The 27,405-nt window shown below is 31.0% G+C and overlaps 1 protein-coding gene across 5 annotated transcripts in view; it reads right to left on the minus strand.

Moving 5' to 3' along the window:
- Positions 1-3,551: 3,551 nt before the first annotated feature.
- Positions 3,552-27,405, minus strand: part of LOC129804003 (glutamate-gated chloride channel) — a 186,039-nt gene continuing 162,185 nt past the window's right edge. For 3 of the 5 annotated variants that reach the window (XM_055850944.1, XM_055850943.1, XM_055850942.1), the window contains 4 exons: positions 20,864-20,914; positions 14,850-15,074; positions 14,040-14,150; positions 3,552-8,892 (listed from right to left, as the gene is read on the minus strand). In XM_055850944.1, the coding sequence (XP_055706919.1) occupies positions 8,746-8,892; positions 14,040-14,150; positions 14,850-15,074; positions 20,864-20,914 (534 nt within the window). In that variant the 3' untranslated portion in view covers positions 3,552-8,745. The remainder of the gene's footprint in view (positions 8,893-14,039; positions 14,151-14,849; positions 15,075-20,863; positions 20,915-27,405) is intronic. The other 2 variants (XM_055850945.1, XM_055850946.1) reach the window with 2 other exon arrangements.

The following is a 27,405-nucleotide window of genomic DNA, read 5'->3' on the forward strand; positions in this document are numbered from 1 at the left end:
GAAAAAAATCTTTTTTTTTCTTTGGAAAATTATTTTTAAAAAAATATTCTTTTATTTAATTTAATATGAAAAGGTAATTAAAAATTCGTGAAATGAATAATTTCTTATTCTATGCAATGTTTTCTTTATTTATTATTTAGGATATGATCTATCTATACAATGGTTTGGTTTGTAGTTCTCTACACACAACTATTACGAGTTTTCTTTTTACAATTCTTTTCAAAGAGATTTAGTTTTTAAGAGAGATTCTTTCTGCTAAATTGAAAAGTTTTGTCATAGAAACGGTAAATCATTTATATAAGAGATTTCAGATAAATATATCCAATTGGAGAGAAAGAACTATTTGGTTTTTAGATAATCCCCTTAATTTTTTCGAATTTTGGTTATTTCACTTAAAATAATTTGTAATGGAAAATTCTGGTAAAGCATTATTTACACGTAATTAAATATTTGATCTTATAAAATATTTCAATGCCAACGTGTCCTCTAATTGGCTGAAGCTTTGAATGCTTTTATATTCTGGCCAATAAGAGAACGCGATGGGACTGAAATATTTCATACTGATACTGATACTGTTTAACTGATATTACCATCTTTTGCCCTATTGTAGAATCTGAAATTAATAGCAAATGCTTAAAATATTATACACATGTTTTTAAATATTTAATATCATAGTTTATTTTAGTATCACCATATTCTTTCATTGGTCGAAAGCTTTAGAGCATTCAAAGAACATCAGGAGACTAAAATATCCTATGGATAAATATTTTATGACACATGGATAAAATCTTATCCTGCTCTAGAGGGAAGTTTAGATGGAACTGACCTATATCATAATTTAATTTAGCTTTTCAATCTGTCTGTGGAGCTAAATTATATCATGATAAGGCTTAATTTTATTTAAAAATTGGTGAAAAATCCCAATTTCAAAGCGCTCCCACATTCAAAGGTGCCCCACTTCCCCCTATTGTAATACCGTAGATGCAGATGACTTTGCTCTCCTGTTTTCGTATTTTTTTTTAATTCTAGTATTTAAGGATGGTCTTCATAGATCTGATTTACTATGCCCGATCAGTAAAGACTGTCTTAAAGAGGTTTCCCTAATAAGGAAACTAAAAACGAATTGTTTTTCTCGATTTTTTTGGGGGGACAAAGAAACGACTAATCTTCTTGAAATTTTCGGTTAATACGTTTTTACATATTTAGAAACCTTTCAATTTTTTTTTCGAAAAAAAATTCAAAAATGGCGGACTAATGAATAATTTATTGGAGTGATCGTCGCGGCACTCTCTAGTCCCTAATTGGTGCGAAATCTGCAGTTCGAAGTTCGTAATCTTTATCTGAGAAAAAGCAACTAAAAAATTTCAATACTCATAAGTTTACCTGATATTGTATTTAAACTGTAAGAAAACTCAAAGAAAATAGGGAAATTGTAAAATTTTTTCAGTTTTTTTTTAAAACACGCATTTTTACAATAAAATTTGGAAATCAACAAGCTGTAAGAGATATGAAAATAGGTTTACAATACTTCTTTTAGTTTAAATAGAAAAGTATTTAATTCCGAAAAGAATAGGCCTTAATTCATAAATATTGGTCCATAGGGGGAAGTGGGGCACCTTTAAAAGTGAGGCACCTTTGAAATTGGAACTTTTCACCTATTTTTAAATAAAATTGAGCCTTATCGTGATAAAATTTAGCTTTTCAATCTCTTTGTGCACCTAAATTATATCACGATAAGGCTCAATTTTATTCAAAAATAGGTGAAGAATCCCAATTTCAAAGGTGCCCCACTTCCCCCTACTTTTTTTCTTAATAGTTCTCTCCAATTCAAGAAAATCATAAAAATGCGAAGCGGAGGAAAAGCACACCAAGTTTTGGATGTTTGTGCGAACGCTTGCAAATCTGCTCGCCGCTCCTTTGCTTTCGCCTATGTATCTTCGAAAATTCTTCAAATTGGCTTTTGAAATCTTAAATAGATAGTTTATCTATCTAGAAATTAGAAATAGTTTATCTATCTATTTAGGCAATAAAAAGTATAGACCTCTTTTGACTTTGTAATTAGGGGAACCCCCTTAAGCGCTGCTGTTAAAGATAAACCTTACGAAAATCAAGGGTGCAAAATCAATACCGAAAACCGTCGTCATTCGAATTGAGGAATTCGTATTTGAGAAAATTAACCGTAACTACATTTTTCACTGGGCAATCCTAATTATAGCAGTTTGATATTAGTCAGATTTGAATTTAGACAAAAAGAATACCGTAAAAACTGAAGGTTCAAATCTTGTACATATCAGAAAAAAATGAAGAATATCTTGTAACGTGAAAAAACTGAAAATAGAAGAAAACAAATTTTTGTTATCTTTTAGGGCGTCTATACATTGTGAGAAGCTTTAAACAAAAATTGCTCTTTTGAAGGTAATAGTCCGCCTTGACACTGGTATTTGAGGCAGAAGCAGAAATACAAAATAAAAGAGAGAAGTTTAAAAGAGGAATCTTTCAAACAAACTGCTAGAATTAGGGTTCCTAGGTACAACCATTATAGTAAAACTTTCGCTAATTTGGTTCTTTTTCAATCGGCATATTATTTAATTCGGGTGGCACACAGAAAAATATTTTGCAAAATTGTTCGTAATGCCCTAGACCAGGACAGAGCATTCTCATACATTTTCCGTACAAAAATGTGGTATATTTTTTTAAAGTTGGTTTTTCGTTTTGGTAGAAAACCAAATGCAATCATTTTAAAACATTTACCAAATGAAAGAGTATGTAATGTTATGTTATTAGCACAAAATTTATAATAATAATTTATAATAAAAAATTAGAAAAAGTTTGAAGTTTTTTTTACGAACACTGTTCGTGATATCATCACTTGACAAGAATTTTTCGTTCTTTTATAAACATTTCTTCGCAAATTTGTTTTTGTCAGGCAAAACTTTACGAGCAAATGACAAACTTTTACGAACTTTTTTGTGAGTTTACCAGCATTTTGTAAGTCCCCAATAGGAATTTACAAACATTGTTGTTCTGTAGGGGAAACTGGGGCTCTATCGAACACGGGGTAGCACTGAACACTGCGACTATCAGTTAGTGGACTTCAGAGGACGAGACTTGCATGAATTCGTAAACACTATAGTGATGCTTGTCTATTGAAGAAATGGTCGCCATAGTCCAAGCAGTTTAGAAATAAAAATTAATGTTCGGTGTTACGATTTCCCAGAAAAGCTATGCAAGCCATTATTGTGAGGAGGCATCGACCTCGAGGCAGACCTAGAACAAGGTGGCTGAATCAAATTCAGAATCTTGCCTTGGTGCGCCTTGGGATCAAACCTGAACATCTTCCTAAATTGGCGGAGCATCGACAAGCGTGGGCTGCTAAATTGGATGTCATAGGTCCGCGACCCCAACAGGGATAAGCGGCTGAAAATCATGATGATGATAATATGTTCGGTGTTCTTAATGTCTCCATAAATTTTGTTGCATTTTGATCTCAAATGCACGAATTTGAGACAGTCGACTGTATAAACTCAACAGTACGTTTTCGATTTAATGAGTTTCTTTTTTCGGATTTTGCATTTGATACTAAAATGAGATTCTACATTTGACTGACAAAGTTGATAAAGAGAACCAAAAGTTTAAAAATCTCAATCTGTAATTATAAAAAAATATTTTATGTAGTTTTTAAAATAAATAGAAAACAGTATTTCTTTTAATCTATTTTGAAGAGTTTGTAGGGGAATTCTCTATGTGTAAGAGATAACAAATAAATATCAAAAATTCTCTCTTAAGAATTTTCCTTATAATCTCATATCTTTCTAAAAAGTATTTGCTGTGAAATATTCTTTGTCATCTTCGCAATATTGCAAATGGTCTCTCAGAAGTTAGTGAAAATTAAATGATGAATTGTATGAAACATTTAAGGCAATGATCTTTACCACTAGTGCACTTTTGGTGTGGGTTCTTCCTCAAATTCTCCATCGATGAAGGCATTAGAAATGGTTCAGAAATGAATTTATAGCTTGCATTAAGTTGATCATTATTTTTTTTTTCATTTTAGAAAATAAATAAATATTCCACAGCAAATTGATATGTCAATGAAAATATTGGGCACAAAAATCACAAGATAAGCGCTGTGTTCAAAAATGTCTTAATTAGTCATCGGTAAGAAATCCGTTTAACAAGTTGCACCTATTAAAATAGTTCTTTTTCATTGTTTTTTTTTACTCAGGTTTTTCCCTCTTGCTTTCGTCTTCATTAACTATACGTATTTAGCGTAAAAGTGATTTATAATTTGGTCCAATTTATCTCAAGTTTACCCGGAATACACCAAGTGGTTCTTCTTATTGGAGGAAATTCTGAGCATGATTTCCACACAAATTTATCTCATTCGTTTAATGTTTCCTTGTTAGCTGAGATTTTTTAAAATCCCTTACTTTCTTTTCTTATTTTTCTTCTGATTTTTTTTTTTGAAAAAAGCACGTGCAATGAAATATTACAGTTATCTTTGTCTGCTTTCCTTTTTAGAATATTTCCTATGTATAAAATATATTTTATGTATAATTTTATGTTGATTCTTTCGTTCAAAATTATCATTTTATTTATTTACAGTGAATAGTGAGAAATAGCATTTAAAATTCCTCCCAATTCTTTGTGTTTTTTTTTCTTGGGTGAAAGAGAAAAGAAACTTACAAAATATGAGATGAACAGCTTTTCCTATCTTCTTCGTTATCCTTACTACCTATTTTTTTTACAATAACTTTTTTTTTTCGATAAAAATGTGTGAATTTTTGGTATCTTTTTCTGAGATTTTTTTTTTAATTTTTTCTTATAACTTTAGAAAATAGTCTCATTTATTGCTCTAATAATAAAAATTTTTAGCCAAGATTTTTTTGAAAAAAAATCTTTATTTTCCTTTCTCAACATTTTGTATAGACTTTTTTTTAGTTTGGGATTTCTCTGTGATTTTTTGTAATTGTGTTAATAATTGTTTGGGTAATGATATCGTTGAAAATCAGTAGGATATTGCTGTAAATCCGCATCAGTCAAGCCGGGAAACGGAACACGGGTTTAAGACAAGGCTTAGTTATATTTTTAGGCTTGGCTGTCATATTTCAATAAGAAATATTTTTGAAAAATTTTTTGTCTATAGCAATATATTTTTAATATATCTTAAAAAAACACTACTATTACTTGTTGCTTAAAAAATCTAAACCTTCGGGAACTGGGATATACCTCTGGTCTGAAGATCACTTAACAAAAGGGGTACTCCAGAAGGTCTAGAAGCCTCTTGAGAACTCAAATAATAGTGGAAAGTAGGGGCCCTAATTAGGTGTGATTCCTTCTAATCACACATATTTTTAAATGGGTCAGAGCCTTATCATAATGTAATTTATCTTAAGGTCCAGTACCATATAAAAATTGGAGAAAAACCACTTTAGAAAAGTTCCCCAATTCAAAGGTGCCCCACTCCCCTTATACTTGTATATTTTGAAATTATAGAACTCAATCTATATGGAGATAAATCTCAGGTCTAAATCCGGTATAACTTAAGATTAAATTTTTCAGTATTTTACTGGTTTCAAAAGGTAATTAAGAATACTATTAATAACCACACTGAAGCTGCATTTTTGGGATTTTTGTATTTCAAAAACGCATGATTGTCAAGCTCATAAATAAAGGCGATTAATAGGTGGCAGCGACAAATCAAAAGATTAGCTACCCCTTCCGTTCGCGTGCTAAGCTATTCCAGAGAACGATTTTCTCAACAAAGAAAGAGGTACGAAAAATGTGAAAACCCGAACTGGGTACACGGAAACGCAAAGCCCTAAATGGATAATCCAGCTAGTACCGCCACCAGGATTTTCTGATCTGTGTACAAAAATCTCAGTATTTCAGCATGATGATCACAAAATTGTTCAGGTTCAATGAAAAAATCTACTGATCTTCGATTTCATAGTAAGTGAAAAACGGGATCTTTAAACAAAAAGTGCTAGATTTTGAAAAGTTTGTACGATTTTGAGGTTTCTGTTCTAAGTACTTACGATATTACGATTTTGCTCCTTGCGGTTTGCTCAACTGTTTAATCAAACTTTGTTAAATCCTTGTGACCAGTTTTAAATTCATAGAAAATTTAAAGTATGCTTAGTGATCGAAAAATTTGCTAAATTTTAACACTGAGAAAAAAACGGGGGTGCGATTAACTTTTTTACTCATAAATTTAACACTTTTTAGGTGTAAAAATATATCAACAATTTTTAATGTTAATTTTACACCTTTTTAAGGGTAAAATTAACATGGAAAAGGGTAACTTTAACCCCTAATACACCTAAAAAGCATAATATTTACACCGATTTCGGATCGATACTGCAGGTTAAAATAAACATTTCCGGAATGTTATTTTAACTTTTTTGGATTTCTCTCACAGTGAAGAAGCATAAAAAAATTTGACACATTAAACTTGAAATTTTATTAGAAAACAAGTCTTAAAATGTCAATTTAAGGATTTAAAGTTTAGTCTTTAGAGGAGCAGTGATTTACTGGTGATCCGAAAAAAATTTTTTTCCTAGCTAGAGAATAAAATAACTTTAGAACAGATAGACGAAAATATATTTTCTCTATAAGCCACCGTTGATCCAAATACTTCTTAAAGCACTATGCCCTAGACGTCCTAGACACAGTTACGACTTAAGCTGAGAGACGGTTTAACATAATTATAATCAAAATAATGATTTGACTATATTCCCATCAGTTTCCCACTAACTAAGCCCTTTCTCAGCTAAATCAGGGAGACAGATTATTCAAAAACTGATGGAAATGTAATCTGATCATTATTTTGAACAGGCATTGTATAAATGAGCAGTAACAATTTAAAATTGAGCATTAACCATTGTCTTTGGATTAATTTAATTTTCATTTGGAAATATCGTTTAAGGGAAGGAGTAAAAAATGTGCCTGCAGAAAAAGCGATCGCAGCGCCATAAAGGATACAATAAAGAAAACTGAGTCTTTACGGGACTATTTAGATCCAAAGACAATGGCATTAACAAAAAAATTTGAAACAGTGATATTGTCGTCCAAATTGTGGCAAAGGGAAAATAAAGGGCTTTTCATTCTAGTTTCAACAATTTTAAATATTAAATATATAAATTACACCCATTTTTGTAAAGATGTATGTTTCTTACTGACCATAATTAGATATTTTACTGCTCATTTTTAATTTTTACTGCTTTGTTTTGATTTTTTTTATTACTGCATGGTTTGTGTTTTGCCTTTTGAATATAATTACGTTAAACCGTATCACGGCTTAAGTTGTAAGTGTGTTTAGGCGCATTACTGATTTATCTTATAGTGCTTAGTTCGACTTTTGCCATTGTGGTATTCGTTTTTGCATCTCTTCGTATGAATTTGTGCTTAAATTAAATATTCTTTAAGGTTAAAAACAATTTGCTTCGATTCAGAACCAAGGGGTAACGCATTAAGATTTTTACTGACAAGGGTTTTTGATTTATTGAGTTTCGCGATGCAAAAATTGGGTTTCGGGATGCAAAAAGTGGGTTTGTCGGGTTTCGCGATGCAAAAAGTAGGTTTTTCGGGTTTTGCAAAGCATTTCTCGGATCTTTCCTATATAAATTACCCCTTGCTTTTATAGTCTTCATAGAACGGTTTTCTTAGTTTTTAGAATGTGACAAAACGGGCATTTAAAACTTATTATTCGTCGAAATGTGTTACAGGTTATGTCATTTGGAGGTTATTTCCCCGATTTACAGTTGTTTTGCAAGAGGAATTCATATAGAAAATTTGCAGTTAAAGAGTTAAAAAAAAGATTAAAAAAGTTTTTTTTAAAGCAGATCGAACCATTTAGTGATGCAAAATTTATTTGAAAAGAAGTCTTGCACGCAAGAAGTTGTTTTTCAAGGTTATGGTTACTTCCTAACCAAAGAAATCCGTATTTTAACACAAATATTGCTGTTTTCAACTCAAATAAATAAGTAACACAATTACAAAATATCACATAAAATATCCCACAGTAATATATTAAAGTTGAACTACGATAAATGTGCATTGATATTTTTCTTCTCGATTGTTCTATTTCAGCTCAATCCGGTTTTTCTGTCTGAGGGATTTTCCTTTAGTTCTTTTCCCATACATCCACCATCTCAAACTTTCAGTTTTTAAAGGGTGGGTTCCTGAAAAGCACATGAAGCTTTTTAGTATTGCCGTGTGGCATTTAAATTACTCATAATTACACATTATTCATTTCACCTCGATACATAAAGTATGGATTTTATAATTGCGAATGTGTTTTGCATCTTAATGCGTATTTTAAGTTAAAATTTAATAACATCCTTGACTTGCATTTAAAGGCAGTATTTTTCATCATCTTTTGTTACTTTTTTTTTTTTGAAAGAAAATTTCCTGTGAAATTTTTTTGTGGTTATGTCAGCGTTTTCTTGCAGCTTGATGGGTATTGAACATGTGACACTTATTACTAATATAATTTTTCTTTTTTAAAATTCATTTTGAATTGATTTCATTCATCCCTATTCCTATCCTTCTACATACAGACAGAAGCACCTAAGTTGATTTTTGTTCGAAATTATTCCATTTCCGATATTTTTTTTTGTTTCTTTTTCTTGTAAATTCTGCTTTTCGTTTTCTTCATGTAACCAAGAGATATAACTGAATTGGTGTAATTAGAATAAACTCGTTTACGCCGAGTGATGATGATGATGCGATGTTGAGCCATTTCTAGGAGAATCCCTTGTAGTGAATGAAGAAGAATATGAGAAAGATGGCATATGCAGTTGGAAATGTAATCCTAGCGATGACATCAATTGTCTTTGCCACTCTTATCGGATGGGGCGGTTCTTTTTTCCGAACTTGGACGAAACACGTCTGAAAGATATAAATATTCATTACTTTATTGAATAAAAGTCAACACATACGAATAATTTTGGCATTTAGGGGAAATTGGGGCAGTAGTAAACATGGGGTTGTTATAAACACTGACTTTATCTCTAGACTACAGCACTTATGTCGATCACTTCTTCAGTAAACAAGGATACCTATAGTATCTGTGAATTCATATAGGTCTCGTCCTTTGAAGTCTAATATCTAACCAAAAAATAAAAGTGTTTACAACTACCCCATGTTTACAAATTTTTCGGTTTACCCTACGGTTTAAGTTGAACTACTGAACAATACTTTCTGCCTATAGATAAATTAGGCAACACCCATTTGAAGAGTTATTTTAATCTGAGGTCAATCTTGTAAGAAAGGCCACGCCTTGTACAAAATTTTCAAATGAACTTAGAAATGCCACACCATCTTTTGTGTATATTGTTTCTACCAATAGTTTATTCTTCACTCGCCGGCCTAAATTAAAGGCTGTTCTGAACAATTAAAAATTTATGGGCGTGGCTTATTTTATCAAGAAGTTGGCTTTTAAGATCTTTCACAGATAGAAATCTAAGGATACAGTGGTTGTCTCTCTATATGCACAGTTTGGGTACTTTTTTTGACAGTTCTCTCTCTGAATATGCACAACTTTTTTGAAATTCCCAACGGTTTTCTTCTTTCTTTTAATAAATTATCATTTTTTTATTGTTCTAGAATTTTCCGTGTTATTTCAAATATAATGAGACAGAAAAAATAAAATTAAGAAAATTAAAAACAAGAAAAATTAGTTACCAAGAACATAATTTTCTTTATTACTCTGTCAAAATGTAAACAAATTGATTTTGAATGCAACCGACACTAAAGCTGTGCATATAGAGAGTGTGCATATAGAGAGACAGCACTGTATTTTAATAGTTGTTATTGAAATTTCAAGTAAACGTCAATTAGCGATAGTTCCTTCAGGAAGTGACATAAAATTATTTATGGGAAAGTATTAGAAGCGCTTTCTAAGAACCGGTATTCAATAGGTTTTATTGGCCAAGGTTTCAGTCTTACGTTGGGACTTACTTCAGGCTTGCAAATATGATGAATTAAATAAAAAAAAAAAGAATTGATGAAGAAAGCCCCAACCTAAGAGCTAAACGGGTAATAGAAAAGGCCTGATTATGAAGGAATCACACCTTATCGTTGATTAGCTTTCTTAGAACTGATAATTCAAAATTTTGAATTTTGCAGGGGCCCATCAAGCCTAATAAAAAGTGAAGCTATTTCCATTTTGTAAAAAAATTGCAGATATTGCACCGCTACTTAAAAAAATTTGCTCCTAGTTCTTGTATTATTGCGGCGAACATTGTGAAATATGTATTTTTAGATAGCTTTTAATGTACGATTTCGAAATATATAAGACTGATAAGTCAATTCTCTTTAGGAAAAAACTTGCCAATAGTCTTCAGTGCCTCTATGCAAAAACGTATGGAAAAATGAAATGTCGAGAGGCCCCTGGAATTTTGACTAATTTTATATCTACGATCCGTCAAAATTCTTTTCATTTTAAGCAGCATTGTTTTTGTTTTACCTTAATACTTAATATTTAAATTATTAAAAAGGCTGTAAAAAGAGTAAGGCCAGAATCACATTGACAGTAAAATGCCAACCGTATTTCGTTAATTTACGTATTTTCATTGCAAACGAAAATATGATAAACGGCGAGCAAAAAAAAACTGTACGAATAATTTCTCTTACAGTTTTTTTGCTCACCGTTTCTCGAATTTTTGTCTTATTTCTTCAAATTTCTTATATTATTTTCACCTAGTGCCACAGAGTATGAGATAAGGTAATACGGTAATGGAAAATTTGCGTAAGAATTGCAATGAAAATGCGTAAATTAACGAAATACGGTGAGGCTACGGCGAGCATTTTATTGTCAATGTGATTCTGCCCCAATACTAAAAAAAATACTAAAATGTGTGACCTTGTTGTTTGACCTTTTACTGTTAAAGAAATTTTAATTTAATTTAAAAAATTATTTACTTTCACTCGAAATTTTTGAATTTGAAAAATAAGTTTTATATTTATTTCTGAATCAACTGTACATGAAAGGTACATTCGAAAGAGACGTCTTTCATTATAAAGCTTGAACTTCTACTGAATGTCTCACTCTGCTGATTGATTTTCAATTTTTGAATATTCAAAACTTAGAAGCGACAGGGCATAATATTATACGGAAGATAATGTATTCCTATAAAAGATATTTATTTAAAAATTTGTATGAGAATTGTCAAATCCTTGAAGAAAATAAAAAGAAAGCTTGGGAAAATTTTTGTGAATTCTCATTAAATTTTGTAAGGTTTTTTGACAGAAAGCTTTAAGAAGAATAAAACGAGAACAGTTGTCAGCGCCACTTACGGAACAAAAAAAAAATGTCCTCTTGCGAAGATTATCTTGATACAAGATTACTAGGGCAAAATGAGGTAATAATGAATCATTCTTAACTCTGAACTTTGTGATTTTCTCACTGTCTCAGAAAAACACAGACAAAAAGAAGACTACGAAAAAGAACAAAAAGCGTAGCAAAGAGAAAAAAGAAAATTATATTTTAGAATATTTGAAGTCAAACTGCGAGGAAATATCAGAATTTGAAAGTAGACAGGTTTCAGAATTACCCAATTTACCCTATAAACGCTTAAATAGAAAATTTGCGAATTTCACTTAACTTATCAGAAATCGATTCTAAAAAATTGGGCAGTAGCAGATTAAATTAGATTTTAGTAAAAATTGTGTAAAAATAAATTTGCAAAGTGTATTATAAAAACGGAAAAATTTCGTATAAAATAAAAAAAAACATGAAACATCTTAAGGGCTTTACGTATTAGAAAGAATTTTCGTCAAAAATTGCATTTTTGACAGAATTTTGACATTTCTATCTACAGCGGTGTAGACGATTTCCTTAAAAAAAAACAATTTTTGACAAAATTATTCCTAATGTATAAAGGTCTTTAACTACTTTGCTATAATTCAAAATGATTTCTGATCAATTCAGCTGCATTTATTGATGAGAGTGGTGTATTGTAGGGGATGGTAGGGCAGTTCAAAGCAACTTCATTTTCTTCAAGACTTATTGAGCTAAAAGTTTTCGAATTATATTCAAGTTAAATAAATCCAGCTCTCTTGAGTAATCCCTATTCAGAACTATGGAGCAGATTTCTCCTATATACGGGAGTTCCGGCTTAAGTGAAAACAGATTGAAAGAATTTGATATAAAGTGCCTACCATTAGGAGCTTTTTATAAAATATTTTTTTTAATTAACCCTAAATGTAGGGGAAAGTGACCTGCCTTTGAATGCGGCAGCCTTTTAATATTTCAATTTTTCTCTTATTTTCCAAAGCAAAAATCCTATTCTCTAAATCTAAACTATACTCAATACAACTTACCATTTTCTATTAACTTCACTTAACAAAATAGAATTTTTGCTTCGGGAAATTAAGGGGAAAAAATAAATGTACAGATCAGAATAAAGAAAAATTTAATTCTCATTAGTGTCTTTCGACAACTCAGAATACAGTAGACTCTTGCTCAATCGGCGCTTTTTTAATCGAGCGAAAAATTTTATTAACAATTTTCACGTTTAATTATGAAGCTAATTTGCTCAAATTCGCTGTAGTTCTTCCTATTTTATTGTGATCCCTTATAATTAAGCGCTTTCTGTGGAATTTACAAAGGCTTTGACGCCCAAATCTATCGATAAACCGGATGACATTTCGCTCCAAATGCCCATTTAAGAGAGAGTCTACTGTATATAAGTCAAACAACTCGATTTTTTTTTTACAAAAATCGTTTTATTCGCTTTTTGGATACTTCTTTATATACTCTCTACCTTCCCTGTAAATATTATACTTGAAAGATAATTATTTTCAAAGTTGTAGAGATTTTAAAATATCAAAAATCCTATATTCTGCGTGTAAAATCTCAGCTTCAATTCGCTCTCGTGTAAAATTTGCTTACTGCGAGTTATTCGTTTCTCATTCTGTGGGCGATCGATTTGATATTTAAACTAAGAAAACCCGAAGAAAGTTGTGAAATGATCAAATAGAACATTCTTTAATGTTGAAGACAATAAGTCTTCATTTAATGCGATTGATCTATAATTTTTTTTATCTTTCCCGAAAATTCGATGAAATTGTAAAAGTGAGAAGTGAAGGAAACGCGATTCACAGTTTCGGATATTCGCCCGAGTTTTTGCAAATCTGCTCAACACTTCTTTAATTTTGTCTCTGTATCTTTGAAAATAATCCGAATTGACTTCTGAATTTTTTTTGTTATATTTTTAGATAGCTTTTCTGGGATCTATTTAAGCAATGAAGAGAATATAGACCTCTTTTGACCTGGTAATTAGGGGAAGTCTCTTAAATCAAATGACCCTACTTTCTCACAAATCTTCGTGGTGATATATGTCTCTCCCATTATATAAGGCTATGTCTATAAATATTCGGAAAACAGTAGAGGAATATGATTCTTAACCATGTTTCTAATCATTCGAAGTCTAAATTAATCCGAAACGTTAGAATTTGAGAGATCCAAAATCCAAATTTGAGAGACTCTACACTGAGAAAAAAACGTGGTGCGATTGACTTTTTTTTACTCATAAATTTAACACCTTTTTTAAGGGTAAAATCAACATGAAAAAGGGTAACTTTAACCCCTAATACACCTAAAACGGATAATATTTACACCGATTTCGGATCGATACTGCAGGGTAAAATAAACATTTCCGGAATGTTATTTTAATTTTCTCGGATTTCTCTCAGTGAGTTTCAAAATCACATTCTAACTTTCAAATCATCACTTCTGGAATTCGCGGACATGACTGTCATACATTTCAATTTCCTTCTAACTGTTGCGCAACAAATTTAAATATTTCTCAGTATCATCACTTGAGGAGAGATTTGTTTTAAAACTCTAATCCAGGATTTAAAGCCTGCGGGACTTTTGCCAATCTACACCCATGTTGAATGGGGGAAATCTCCTAAATTGTTGAATTTTTAACAATACCCCAAAATCCTGTTTCTCAAAACTTCAACAAAACTTTTTCGGTGTTTTGGCATTTGGAAAATCCTGGTGGAAAAGTTAGAAAAGGAATTCAAACCTCTGTTGCACAGCCATTGTTTGCTGAATGTGTGCAAGGACTTGTACCACCTCCGCAACTCGTGCACGCGACTATCTCATTAGGGCCTCCTGATTCGCGTTTCTTCTCACCCTGTATTGAATGAACAAGAAGGACATATGAATTAGTTACACCATAAACACCTTCTAGTGCTATGTTTTTGCTTTATTTTTTTTTATTCTAATTTAAAAAAAAGCATGCACAAACCACTCACCGGCTGATAAGAATTTTCATTCCACATGAGGCGGCAATGAATTGAGAATGAGGTGGCAAATTAGCTATTATTGAAATTTTTTTTAGCGCGCATTTTTTGTCTTTTGTTTTTTATTATTTAATGATTTATTGAGAATTTAAATTGAACTTGAAATAACAGGAAGAATATATAAACATATCAATATGTAAGTTTTTTAAAGAAAGAAAAGACAACTAAACGAGAGATAAAATAGCGACCTGCTCAGTATTGGCAAGTTTAGTGTGGAATTGTGGTATCCGTTTTAAGGATCTTGGCCCAATGTTTAACAATTTGGGTTTTCTATGGGAGTTCTTTTGTAAGTGTGTGTGTGTTTTTTTTGGTGAAAATGTGTGTTAGTTGAAAAAATGGACGTTAGAATTTTATTTATATTGGAGCACATTAAAACTCCCACATTTTATTTATTTTTTAAATTTAGGGTATGTCCTGTGGAGGAGGGTTAGTTGGTTTTCTTTTTCTTTGTATATATTTTTTTTGGTTGGGATAACGCAACAAATCAGCACAGTCATCAACAAAAAATGGTTTCCAAAGTAAAGACTCACAGACTCCTCATCATCGTCGCAATTGCCATTAATTGTGGTCTCATAGGGGACTGTGCGTGAGATTTTCCTCCTTGGTGGCTTCATGGGTGAATCAGCACCACCCATTTCAACATCATCCTCCTCCACATCTTGTGGTGCTTTCTTGGACGCCCCTTTTCCCGCCGTTGACGCATCTGGTGGCTTTTCCGCACTTATTGCAGCCATAAATTCCGATTCGATCACTTCCTATTTGGCATTTTCAACTCTCTTTTATCATTCTATATCAAATTTATTTGCCAAAACAGTCACACAAATACATTTTCAGTGAAACAACTTTGGTATGTTTCACGTGTTAATTAGACATTAAGATGAAAAGACAAACCCGCCAGAGGTTAAAATTTATATCAATTTTGCATGAGTCGTGTAATGAATCTCCAAACTCTGTCATCTTTTTAGTAAGTGGGGTATAAATATTTGTTGTTAAACCATGTGCCACAACCGAGCTTCTTTTTTTTTAAAGATAGTATGAGCGGGAAATAAAAAAAAAGAAAAAAATACCCTTGCCATGGAATAAAAAAAAAACACATTCAAAAGCTTTTTAAAATAAATGTCATCGAGCATTCGAAGTTGGTAAAAAATATAGTACAGTGCAGAAATACAGGTCAAAATTTTATTTGTAATGATAATGCCATGTCCCATATTTCACTGATTTTTCTCAATACACCCCAATAATGCGAAAACTCCACACAATCATGAAATATTTTTCAATATTCACTTTAGAGGGGTGTTCAACTAGCAATATCCTGAACAGTTACTTAGAAAAAAATACTTATTGGCTTAAAAATGAAAAGAAAAACAAGAGAAAGACAATTTATTGTTACATATTTTGTCTAAAATATTAAATGCAATATCATTAGAATTACAAAATTAGCAATATGTATTAGAGCAATCGTGGTATCACACTAGAGAATTTCACATTAAAATTTTAATGTGATTCACATTAATTGTTGCTGATATGTGTCCTAATGTGCAATTTTCGTCAAGAAATTTTAGAAATCGATTCATTTAGTGATAAAAAAGTGGACTCGAGCCACAAAAATTGGTATAAATAGATTAAAATAGAATAAATACGATTGATAATTAATGAGCAAATTAATGAGAAGTGAGCAAAATTTGCTCATTAAATTTTCATCAGGTACTACTTTATTGCAGTCATTCGGGTATTTTCTGTGCCACAATTTTCTAACCAATTTATTCGTGATTAAATTGTCATAAAAAGTAGTACTAATACCTACTACGAGATGGAGAAAGGACAAAAGACCTTGAAAAAGATCGGTGCAGAGGATAAGTAAGAAAAAAGCTAAACGAAAATGTGTTCGATCTACATTTTATATTCCTTCATAAACTTCTAGGATTTCGTGGTCAAATGAGATGGTGTCCAAATTAATTGAGGCTGTGCATCAGGAAATCGTCATTTGGGACTACAACTGCTGGGAATACAAAAATAGAGGCAGCCGATCTGATGGTTTTCAGGCCGTTTGCGACAAATTGAGTTACTAATCGCCGGAACTCACCTCTCAGTCGGGATTTGGGTGATTGGCTCCCTAATTTTCGTAGTCTTCTTTTGAAAATAAAACCCTACGATTTGAAGCAGCTCTTTAAATTCCTCCAAAGTCATCCGGAGAAAATTATTATGTCCAAAAAAATCGCTCCAGTGAATTTCAACGACATCATGTGAAGGTCGCGGTAGGAGCCAATCTCTCGCCCACAAACTCCTTCTTCCCGCTTAGCGGGTCCTTTTCCACGAGATGAAAGTAGTGTACAGGAGGAAAACTTCCTCTTCTTCACTAAAATCTCACATTTTCGCTCAAACGACTGAAATGCTTCAAAATCAAAAACACACATCTGACAACCCGTGTGCCATCGTGACATTGAGCAATTCTAGAAATGTGTCCTGACTAAATCAGCGATTTTGATTGGTTCTAGAAATTTTAATGAGCAACTTTTCACTTTAACTTTAATGTGAAATTTTCTAGTGTGATAACTCCGTAAAGTTTGGAAACCACGGACTGTCTGTCATCTCTCTTAAAATTTATAAAAAAGAAATTATTGAAATGACACTTAAAGTCAAGAATTGCGTAATCACTAAACTCCGCGAGAAATTCATGTTGTAGAATTTCAAATTTTACCTTACTGGATTTTCTCTAATTTTTTTTTGTAATATTTTGCATACATATATTTCACTTTCTGAGTAATGGTGTTATTCCAATGAAAAATTAACATATTTTTTTTTTAGTATTTTACTGTTCTCAAGTTCATCTGCTACATTATCGACTTTTCTTTTGGTGGTGTCTGTCTCGACTGCTTTCCCAGTTCTCACTGTGTTCTAAATCACCAAACAGTCGTGAACGTGATAGAAACCATCACAAAGATAGGAAAGTAGAAACACTTGAGAAAAGTAAAGTGCTAAAAACTCGTTAATTGTTCATTGGAATTGCAAATGGTCTTATTAAAATGAATAAGACCATTATAAGACTAAAAGGGGAAAATATTTCTCTAGAACGTTTTTTTTAGTACGTCTGTTCTCATGTGCCTCTGCATTATCGACTTTTCTTTGTCTTGGTTCTTGTCACGACTGTTATCTCCAGTCCTCGTTGTATTGTAAAACCATCAAATTGTCGTGATAGGAACCAACGCAAATAAAAGACGATTACGCAGAAGCACATGAATATAAATAAGGTAAAGTGCCTTCAAGTCGACCGGTTCCTCAATTCGACCGGTAGAGTTATTTATTCAATTTATTTATATTTACACTAATATTTGGCGTATGATATAACATTAATAGGTCGATTATTCCATAAATAAATACGAATCAGTGACAATTTTGTAGAAATTCACCATTAAAACATTGAAATATTGAACACCGGTCGAGTCGAGGAACCGGTCGACTCGAGGGCACTTTACCATATGTAATAACAAAATGTTTAGGAGAAAGATTACCCCTTTTCACTCTTTTATGTGCTTGTTTAGTAGTTGCCATTTTTCTACACGTCAAACACTGCAATAATTCTAATTTGGGGAGTAGTCCTCTGAAAGGTCTGTCCCTTATAGCCTCTGCACACTAGACAAATTTATGTCCATATTGAAACAATTTTCCTACGCAGGAAAAAACTATTAAATATGAACACAGATTTCTCTTATGAGTAAAGGCCTTTATTTATATAATAAGTAACTACAATATTATTCTAGAACACAATGAATTTTATTATGTATGTGGGCATTAATACATAATAATCCAGTAGAATTAAATGCGTTCTTCTACATATATTTATACTGTTTTAGTTATTTTTGTAGCAAGTCTTCTTGGGGGCGTGATCTATATTTTTATAAAGTGTGGACCTCAAAGCCTTTTACAGGTTACAATTTTAGGAACTTTTTCAGACTTTCAAAAATAAAAAAAAATTGAACATAGCATCTGCAAGAGGCGTGAGTGACGTTATAGGCGGAGCTTGTTAAGAAAGTCAAATATCACATTGTGCAAAACAACAAACAAAAGAGTTCTGTAAAATTTATTATTTTTATTAGTTTTACTAATTTATATTTATTATAAAAAAAAAATTAAAAGTATTGCAGGCTGTTGCAAAATTCAAGGATCATTTCAGCATACGATAGCGTGATTTTTTAGTTTTACTAACAACTTTGTAAACTCAACGTTTATAATTTATTTTATCAAGATTTATTTTTATACTTTTTATACAACCAAGGTTTTTAAGAAAAATGTATATTGTATCTTTTCAAAAACTGGGCTTTTTTGCCTAAATTCAAGAATTTTATTTCTGTCGAGAGAAAAGTTAATGTAGCACAAAGACAGTTTTATTTCTTTCTCTTTCAGGAACTTGTTACAAATTATTTTTACAAAGCTTAGTAAATATTGGATTAAACATTAAGTTATTATTGAGTGAAAAATAAAACTTTATAAATATACTAAATAACTTTAAATGTAGAGATTTTTAGGAAGCCAAGCTATTATAACATTTTAAAAGTAAGTAGGGTCGATGGAACACCTATTGGTACCTTATTCTGCACCATTCGGGATACGGAATTTTAATACCTAGTCTTACGGGGCTATCTGGATCAAAATAGCCAAAAGAATCAGCATATTTTTCTCTACTTCTTTTCAACATTAATAAAAGGTTTATTTAATTCAAGCTCTTTCTTATGCATTTAAAACAAAACATTTAAATTTAAACTATATTTTCTAAAATTTTCGTTTAAAAATTTTAAAAATTCAGCCTGTGGGCCTTGATTTTTGGATTTTTTTTTGAAAAAAAAACATACTTTTCGGTGGACAAGATTTCCCGGAATTTGTTCATCTGAAATCCAAAATTCAAATATTTTCTGTTACCTAATGAGTAAAACTCGTTAAACTATTCCGTAAATTACGGATTTTTAAAAAAAGAAATGAATTTTGGTGAGAATTTCATACACATTTGAATTTTTGTGAGAATTTCATACACAAAAATACCATTTTTGGGGTATTTTCCACACCGATTCGTCTTGTAGAATAAGTTGTGATCAAGTAAACACAATATCATTCGTTCAAGGGGTAGTTTAACTCACCGGATAGCAGGAAATATATGGTTTTTGGATTTCAGATGAAACAATTCCTAGAAATTTTGTCTACAGAAATGTATTTTTTTTTTTCAAAAAGGCCTCCGAAAATTAAGTTTCAGAGGCAGAATAGGCAGAATTTTCAAAATTTTTAAAAATAAATTTTAGAGAATATAGTTTAAATGCTGTTTTTTATATGCCTAAGAGTTTGAATTAAATAAAATTGCGATTATGATGAAAAGAAAATTAGATAAAATAAATTGTTTTTTAGTTTTCATGACCTATATAACCCCTTAAAGAAAAAGGTAGATTAATAAAAAACGTCATTTTATTTGCATTTTATTAGAATCTGTAAATAAATTTCAATATTTTGACGAAATTGCCAACAAATACTCCCTACCTAGGAGGTGTTCCTTTGATCCTAGTTGCAAGTAGTAATATTCCGTAAACGCCAGACTTCGAATAGAACCAGATTTCGAACGTGGCTAATTTTGAAATATTGCAACTCCCATAGCAAATTCAGTATAATTTGTATTCTATTTTATTAATTGCGGTATAAAAAATTGCAATATTCGAAGTTTGGCTTGTTCGGAAGCTGACCACTTACTCCTAATGGGCTACGCACGAAGCTTTTCACTTATATTTTTTTTTTTTAATTTCGCTCACAATGACTAATACATTTACGATAGAGTTTTTATTTAGTGAGTGGATTAAAATATTTTTTTATGTATGTACATTTAAGTATTTTTAAATATTTAACTATAATTTCCAAAGAGTAGTTGAATACCCCTCGTTGCACTCTCAAACTGAATGAGTTTTTACTGCATAAATTTTGATGTGATTGAATACAGTTTCCAATGCACGTTAATGTATATAACAATAAAAGCTTAATAGTTTGAAAACATGAAAGCAATTTTATGAGATGGGTTTTATTTGGCTCTCCAATTTTATATTTACACAAATAGATACTTTGAAATGTTTATTTATTATATTATTACACTGCAGAGGAGAAGGTGCATAGTGCATTTTGCTCTAGGTCTAGATTTTCTAAATAAATCACTAGGTTTGAATTTTTTTTGTTGTTATTGTTTTTTTGGTAAGTGAGTTTTGGATGTTACAAGAGGTTTTAAAATGAAATGAAGAGGGAAATGCTTATGGAATAAAGAGTTAGAAAAGAACTAAGTTTTTCTGTGAGTGATAATATCTTTGCTAAGAGATAAAGCACAAAAATTGATAAATTAAAGATGTTGTAGATGGAGGATATGGACAATTTTCTTTGCTTCTGAAGAAAAATGGGGACAAAAATAAGAAAGACATTCTTCTACAATTTTTGCACAGAATATATGCTTGAAGTAAGGGCAGGAAGGGGCCAGGAAATGAAGTGAGGAAGAGAAGCAAGAGAATAAATAAAAGTGATAGCTTACCAAGGGACTTGCGAGAATAATTCCAATCCTGCTAAGGACAGCTGGAAGTCGCTGTAAAATGAGTACACATATTGTTTGTAACTAAAAGACACACTTTGGACAAAGAAGACATGTGCTTTTTTTTGCTTTTCTTCTCACAGAACAAAAAAAGTTCTAAAATATTGTTCTTTTTCTTCAAAATTGAACACAACACTTTGTGTTTTTTTTTTGCAAATTGAAATTATTTTCTTTTCTTTTTTGTTGTGGGTGAAACATATTTGCCACACAGTACACACAAACGGTTTCTACACAAGTTTTAAGGCATAGAGATGAAATTCGAAAAGTACTTTCGAAAAGTGTTAAACAAAATTCCTACAATACATGTAAACATTGGTTAATTTAACCTCTCTCTACTGTAATTTGACCTGGCTTGAAATTGACAACATAAAACTTGTAAGTAATTAATTTCAATTACTGACACTCTCCAACTCACTCTCTTTCCCGTCCCGAGCAATTACAGCGATACAATACAAATAATTTGCATAAAATTAGTTTTGAAATAATTGTGGCAAGGGTGTGGGAAACAACATAAAAAAAACGTAAACCAATTGCATAATAAAAGAGAGCAACAAAAATGAACATCCAAATCTCATCTGAAAGTTCAATTTGATAAATTAAATTTGTTCATTCAATTCATTTTCTGATAGCACCCATTTTAATCTCACGACAAATGATACAATATATACAACATAATAATCTTCTTAGTTTTTTTTTTTTATTAAATTCAACTCTACTGTGTAATTAAAATGTTATTTTTGATTGTGTTTTGCATGTGTTTTCGCCAAATAATATCAGTGAATTCAAATGCCTAAATCAATTGCACCAATTTTCAATTTAATTGTTTGCGGTGAAATTTTATTAAAACCAGAGAAAGTTTAATTGTGGACAAATATCAGAATATGTCAAAGGAAAAAAATGTATTAATTATTATGAAAGACTTTAAGCTACAAGGGACTTCGTGGTGTAGTAGGTAAGAGCGTTAGTTAGGACTTTGACTGACACATCCCTGGCTCGACTCACATAGTTGTGAGTTCGAGTCCCGCACGGTGCAAAATAACAGAAAATATGAAAAGACACATTTTTATAAATGATATAAACTTAATAAAAAAATGCACCGCTCATGCCCAAAAAATCCCGAAACACGGAAAATGCATTCACTTTGCGGGGAGACGCTCCTGGACAGTCTACGATTATGAGATTATTCCAAAATTGGAAAATTTTAATGTTTGGATTATAAGGTAAAATGCCCTTACTCGATCGTATAACTCGATTCGACTGGTGGGCGAACTAGCTAAGTTTTAGAATGTTTGATGGTTAATTTCTATGAAATTGTCACTGATTTGTATTATTCATGGATTAATTGACCAATTAATAGACTTAAATCTTATAACAAATATAAATAAATTGAATAATAACTCTACCGGTCCTCTACCTAGAACAAGGTGGCTGAATCAAATTTAGAATCTTGCCTTGAAGCGCCTTGGGATCCAATCTGAACTGTTTTCTGAAGTGGCGAGGATCGACAAGCGGACTGCTAAATTGGATGTCATGGGCTCGCGACCCCAATAGCGATAAGCGGTTGAAAATGATTATGATGGTGATTCTACCGGTCGAGTCGAGGAACCGGTCGAGTGAGGACACTCTACCTTATTTCAATATAATAAAATGGCTCTAAACTCCTTTCATAATTATAAGTTTTAACAAAAAAGGGAAACTTTGTTTTTTAATTTTTAATTAATTTTAAGAGAAACTCTTTAAACAGAAGCATTGATGCTTAGAAACTTGTTTAACGGTCTATTATTCAATATATCCTAAATGTATTTATAGATCACTGAAAGATTTATTCAAAATTACGTAAAAGTACAGTGTGACTCTAGCAGCGCATGAAACTATTATTTTATACTAGAGTAATTAATCTCGGAAAGTGTAAGAAGGAAATAGTTCTTTCATAAACTTAGCAATAACATTATGAGGTGCCTTTTAAGGTTGAATTTTCATAGTAATTAATTTCACAAACAAAAAAATTAATTATTGGTACATAATCAGCAGTTTTTAAGATGAATAATGTACGTTCATACATTATATAAATTCTCACATTTTCCGAACACACATTTTGAAATTATAATTTTCAACACGTTGTGGGATAATTAATTTTAACTCTTTAAGGACGATTAGGTCACCGGGATCTTTTGAAAGTGTCGATTCTTTGACGCTTACTTAACTATACAGAAGTAACAAATAAAAAAAAATATCTTTGGTGTTTACTCAGATGAGCGAGTTCTGAGTAATAAGTTTATGATAAAACACGTTTTATCGTGATAAATCTGCAAACAAAATTTGAAGAAATATTGTTGAATTTCTCAAAGTGTTAAATATGATTTACCCGATTTACCGTATTGAAAAGGATCTCAAAAATCTACTTTTATTTTTACGAATGAAGGATAGCCAGTGGCCAAGGAAACAGAACGACCAGAGACCTAGGGCAGAATTTTGAAGATTTTTCATTAGGAAAATTCCGTTGATTATGTGTATCCCTACATGTTGATGTGAAGAATTTCGGTCCGATGGGGTGTAGCAAGAATTGACGGAAACACTAGACCTTTTTTGGCTTTCGCAATTTTATTCTTTACGACGTTTCGAGGATGAATGTCCTCTTCATCAGGTATCGAATTTTTGTTGGGAAAATCACGTACAGGCGGGAAATGGTTACACTTTTTTGGACTTGGATCACAGATCACAGATGATCTTCTGTTGTCGATCAGTCGAATGGTGAACTTAAAAGTGCAATCTGTGATCCAAGTCCAAAAAAGTGTAACCATTTCCCGCCTGTACGTGATTTTCCCAACAAAAATTCGATACCTGATGAAGAGGACATTCATCCTCGAAACGTCGTAAAGAATAAAATTGCGAAAGTTAAGAAAGGTCTAGTGTTTCCGTCAATTCTTGCTGTATCCCTACAGGCATTCATTTCATTGTAGATCGCTAGGTTAGGAATTTATTTCTATCTTTGGGTAATTCTTACGAGGCACTCTATTGGGTAGCCAAATAGAAGGTGTTCTGCCATAAACCCTGTATCTCGAAAGATTCATTAGTAGAGGCCTCTCTTCCTAGCTTTTACTTTACTGTTGATTAGCCGTAACGATCAGTTCATAAACGACAACCAGCTGAAACTGATTTAGATTTGTCTAATATTCCAAACTTATTCTAATCGATGGAGAAGTATATTATTTAGAACATTTCTAATGTTTGACTTTGAGAAACTGTTATCAGTGAAAAGGTCTTAGCATTTCTTATGAACCGGTTATAGTTGGTTATCAATCGGTAATGAACCGATTATAAAACGATAACTGATTTTTATTCGAAAATCAATTGTTATTAATCTTAAACTGGTTTGGCCGAACTTTTGAGTGATTTGTAAATCAGTTTAAATTGGTTATGAGCCGAAAATAAACCGGTTATGAACCAACAAATAATTTTTGCCGAAAAATTGTTTTGCTCGTAAATCATATTGAGCAATCTTTGAATGATTTATGAACTCGTTCAAATCAGTTGTGAACCAATAAGCGGTAAATGAGGCAAAAGTGTTTTGAGTTATAATGCTATACCTCAAAAGCACTCTTGCATAATTTATTGTTTATTTGGTACAAGTGTTTGAACATTTCACAAAGTATGGGACGCTTTGTCACCCCGTTTTTTTTGTTTTACAAAGTTTCAGAATTACAAAATTTATCTCAAAATATAACGCCTGAGTGGAAATATGAAAAATCGAAAGATTTGTATAGTAATTATTTTAATGTTTTTTAAGTTTAATTAGATTTTTCATGTAGAAATAGAAATTGTATGTAATTTTTTAGGAAATCTCAAGATGTTTAATTTTTTGTAATCCTTTATTAAGGATATAGAAATCTCGTAAAATAGGTCTTGTAGGCTTTCAGTATAGGAAAGCAACTCTTTCTCATTTAAGTTATCTAAACGACTTATACAAATACATTTAGGGGGATGTGGGGCACCTTTTAATTGGGGCAGCTTTGAAATTGGTTTTTCTTCTCCTATTTTCAAATGGAATTGAGGCTTATCATGATGTAATTTAGCTTCACAATTGGTTTGTTGAGCTAAATTATATCATAATAAGGTCTAGTTTTATTTAAAAATAGGAGAAAAAAGCTTAATTTCAAAGCTGCCCCAATTCAAAGGTGCCCCACTTCCCCCTACATTTAAAACAAAATGTCTTAAAATTTCAAATAAAATTATAAGATTTTATTTTTTTATTTCGAAATAAAAAGGCGGATTTGTGTATTTTCTAATGGAAATTTGTTTTTTAAATGCTTCTATTCAAATGGAATAAATGTGGTTTTTAATTAAATATGGTTCTTCATTAAAATGAATATATTATCCTCATTAGTTCTAAAATTAATTAGAATAGTATATTCATTTTAATGAAAACCCATATTTAATCTACCTATTTAAGTCTATTTTAATCAATTTTCGTAGGCCAACACTGGCTTTGTATTAATAAATTAAACATTATCTAATAAATTTAATGTTTTAGAGTCAAAAATTATATTTCAATTAATACATGAAGTATGGTACCTCAGTTATAATGTTATATTGTATAACAAAATAAGATCCTTAATCGTATCCATATGTAAAATTCAATGTTAATAATACATTATACCCTGACACTAGGATATTGGACACAGCAAATAAAAGAGAAATGGATTTGAAAGGTTAGCAAGGACATCAGAAAACAGTTTACCTAATTTTTATTTCTTTGTAATATTAGTGTTTAAATTTTTGAACTTTGAATTAATTTTCACAATTATTCTTTCTCTGTGTGATTTTATTTAATTAGAGGAATGTCTTCCTTAGAAAACTATTTAAATGCAGTAAAGAGTGACTTCAAATTTCGTGCTAAAATAGTTTTACTTGCAATGCATTATCATGGGATACATTGAATTAAATTTCTGCACAAATTGATCATGCTTATCATAGTGAAAGATAAGAATAATATAAATGCAAACACTCGTGCAAATTGAACCATTTTTCAGATGAAATATATTATGTATGACCTGATGATGTAGTGAATTTGTGATGCCAGAAAAAAAAAGATAGAACTGTTCCCAATTTCAATATTTTTACCCATCCACCACATTTTCCGATATGGATAAATTTGAAATTCATCTGATGAAACTAATAGTACTTGCCCCACTTGAAATATTAAGTTTGAGTGTTGATAGCTTTTCCTTTTCGTGTTAGAAAAGAAAATGGAAAAAGAGATTGAATTGCATGAGATGAGCTTTTTCAACCACATTGATGTTAATTTGAATAACGAATTAATTTTGGGTCAATTTGAAAATAAAATTTTCCATAAAATGTTGCCATTTTTATCATTATAAATATTTTATTATCACTATTTAAAAAAAGAACTTCAATCAAAAGAACCTTGTGTACATAATATTACTCAAATTATTTTTAATCGGCATTCAAATTTGTTCGGAATTGGCGGTAAACTTGCAAAGTGCTTTCAATTTGTTTAATACTTTATAATCAAGCAATTGAACCGTAGAATTTATTTATTTAATTTGATATATAAATACCGAATTGGTATGTTGAAAAATTGTTAATTGAATCTGTAAGTGGCATTTAATATTGTACTGATATGGAACAGTGGATGTTACAAAGAATAAAACAGCAGTTATGTTATTCAAAAGAATACCATATTAGAATATTGAAGAATAAATATTTAATTTTTCAATTTTTTTTTTTAATTACCGCAATGTATATGTTTAATAAAAAATCCCCCCACATTGGGGGTGTTATGTATCAAGTTAGGTAATTGGAACGCGTGGGAGATTTTTCCATGAGGACTATTGTCAATCTATCGATTGGAATTGATTGAAGCGTGATGTTTTACAGAATATAATATTAGCAGAAAGGAAGCGTAAAAAATAGATTGAGACTTTCATCATACATGTCCAATACATTGAGAATTTTTTTTTTAAATCAATATTTGGAGAAAGTAAATATTGAATAAAAAACCGTATCTTAGATTGAGAGACTAATGAATAAAGCATTTGTTATAATAAAAATAGGAGGAAATAAAAAAATGGACAAAAGTTGTGGATACAAAATAAAATTTCATGAATTTATATGCCATAGAAGAGTAACCAAAATTATCGGGCTAATTATAAAAATTATTTTCGCAACTTTGAATATTTTGAGCATTAGTGTTCTTTAAATATTAAAAATATAGAAGTGATAAAATATACCAGAAATGAAAAATATAGAAATCGTTGGATTATGCTATTTCTAAAACTTACTGTCTACACGACGCAGCGAAAATTGTTTTAATTTGGTGTTAATTTAAGAACTACTATTCGCTTTTTGACACCTAAAAAAACCACGTTATCTCTAAGTGATTTAGATGCCCGGTTCAATTGAATTCAATTGAATTGCTGCCACTGTAGATAATTGACAGTAATTGGAATTTTACAATTCTAACA

The sequence above is a fragment of the Phlebotomus papatasi genome, chromosome 2, assembly GCF_024763615.1.
Source record: "Phlebotomus papatasi isolate M1 chromosome 2, Ppap_2.1, whole genome shotgun sequence".
NCBI classification, from domain to species: Eukaryota; Metazoa; Arthropoda; class Insecta; order Diptera; family Psychodidae; genus Phlebotomus; species Phlebotomus papatasi.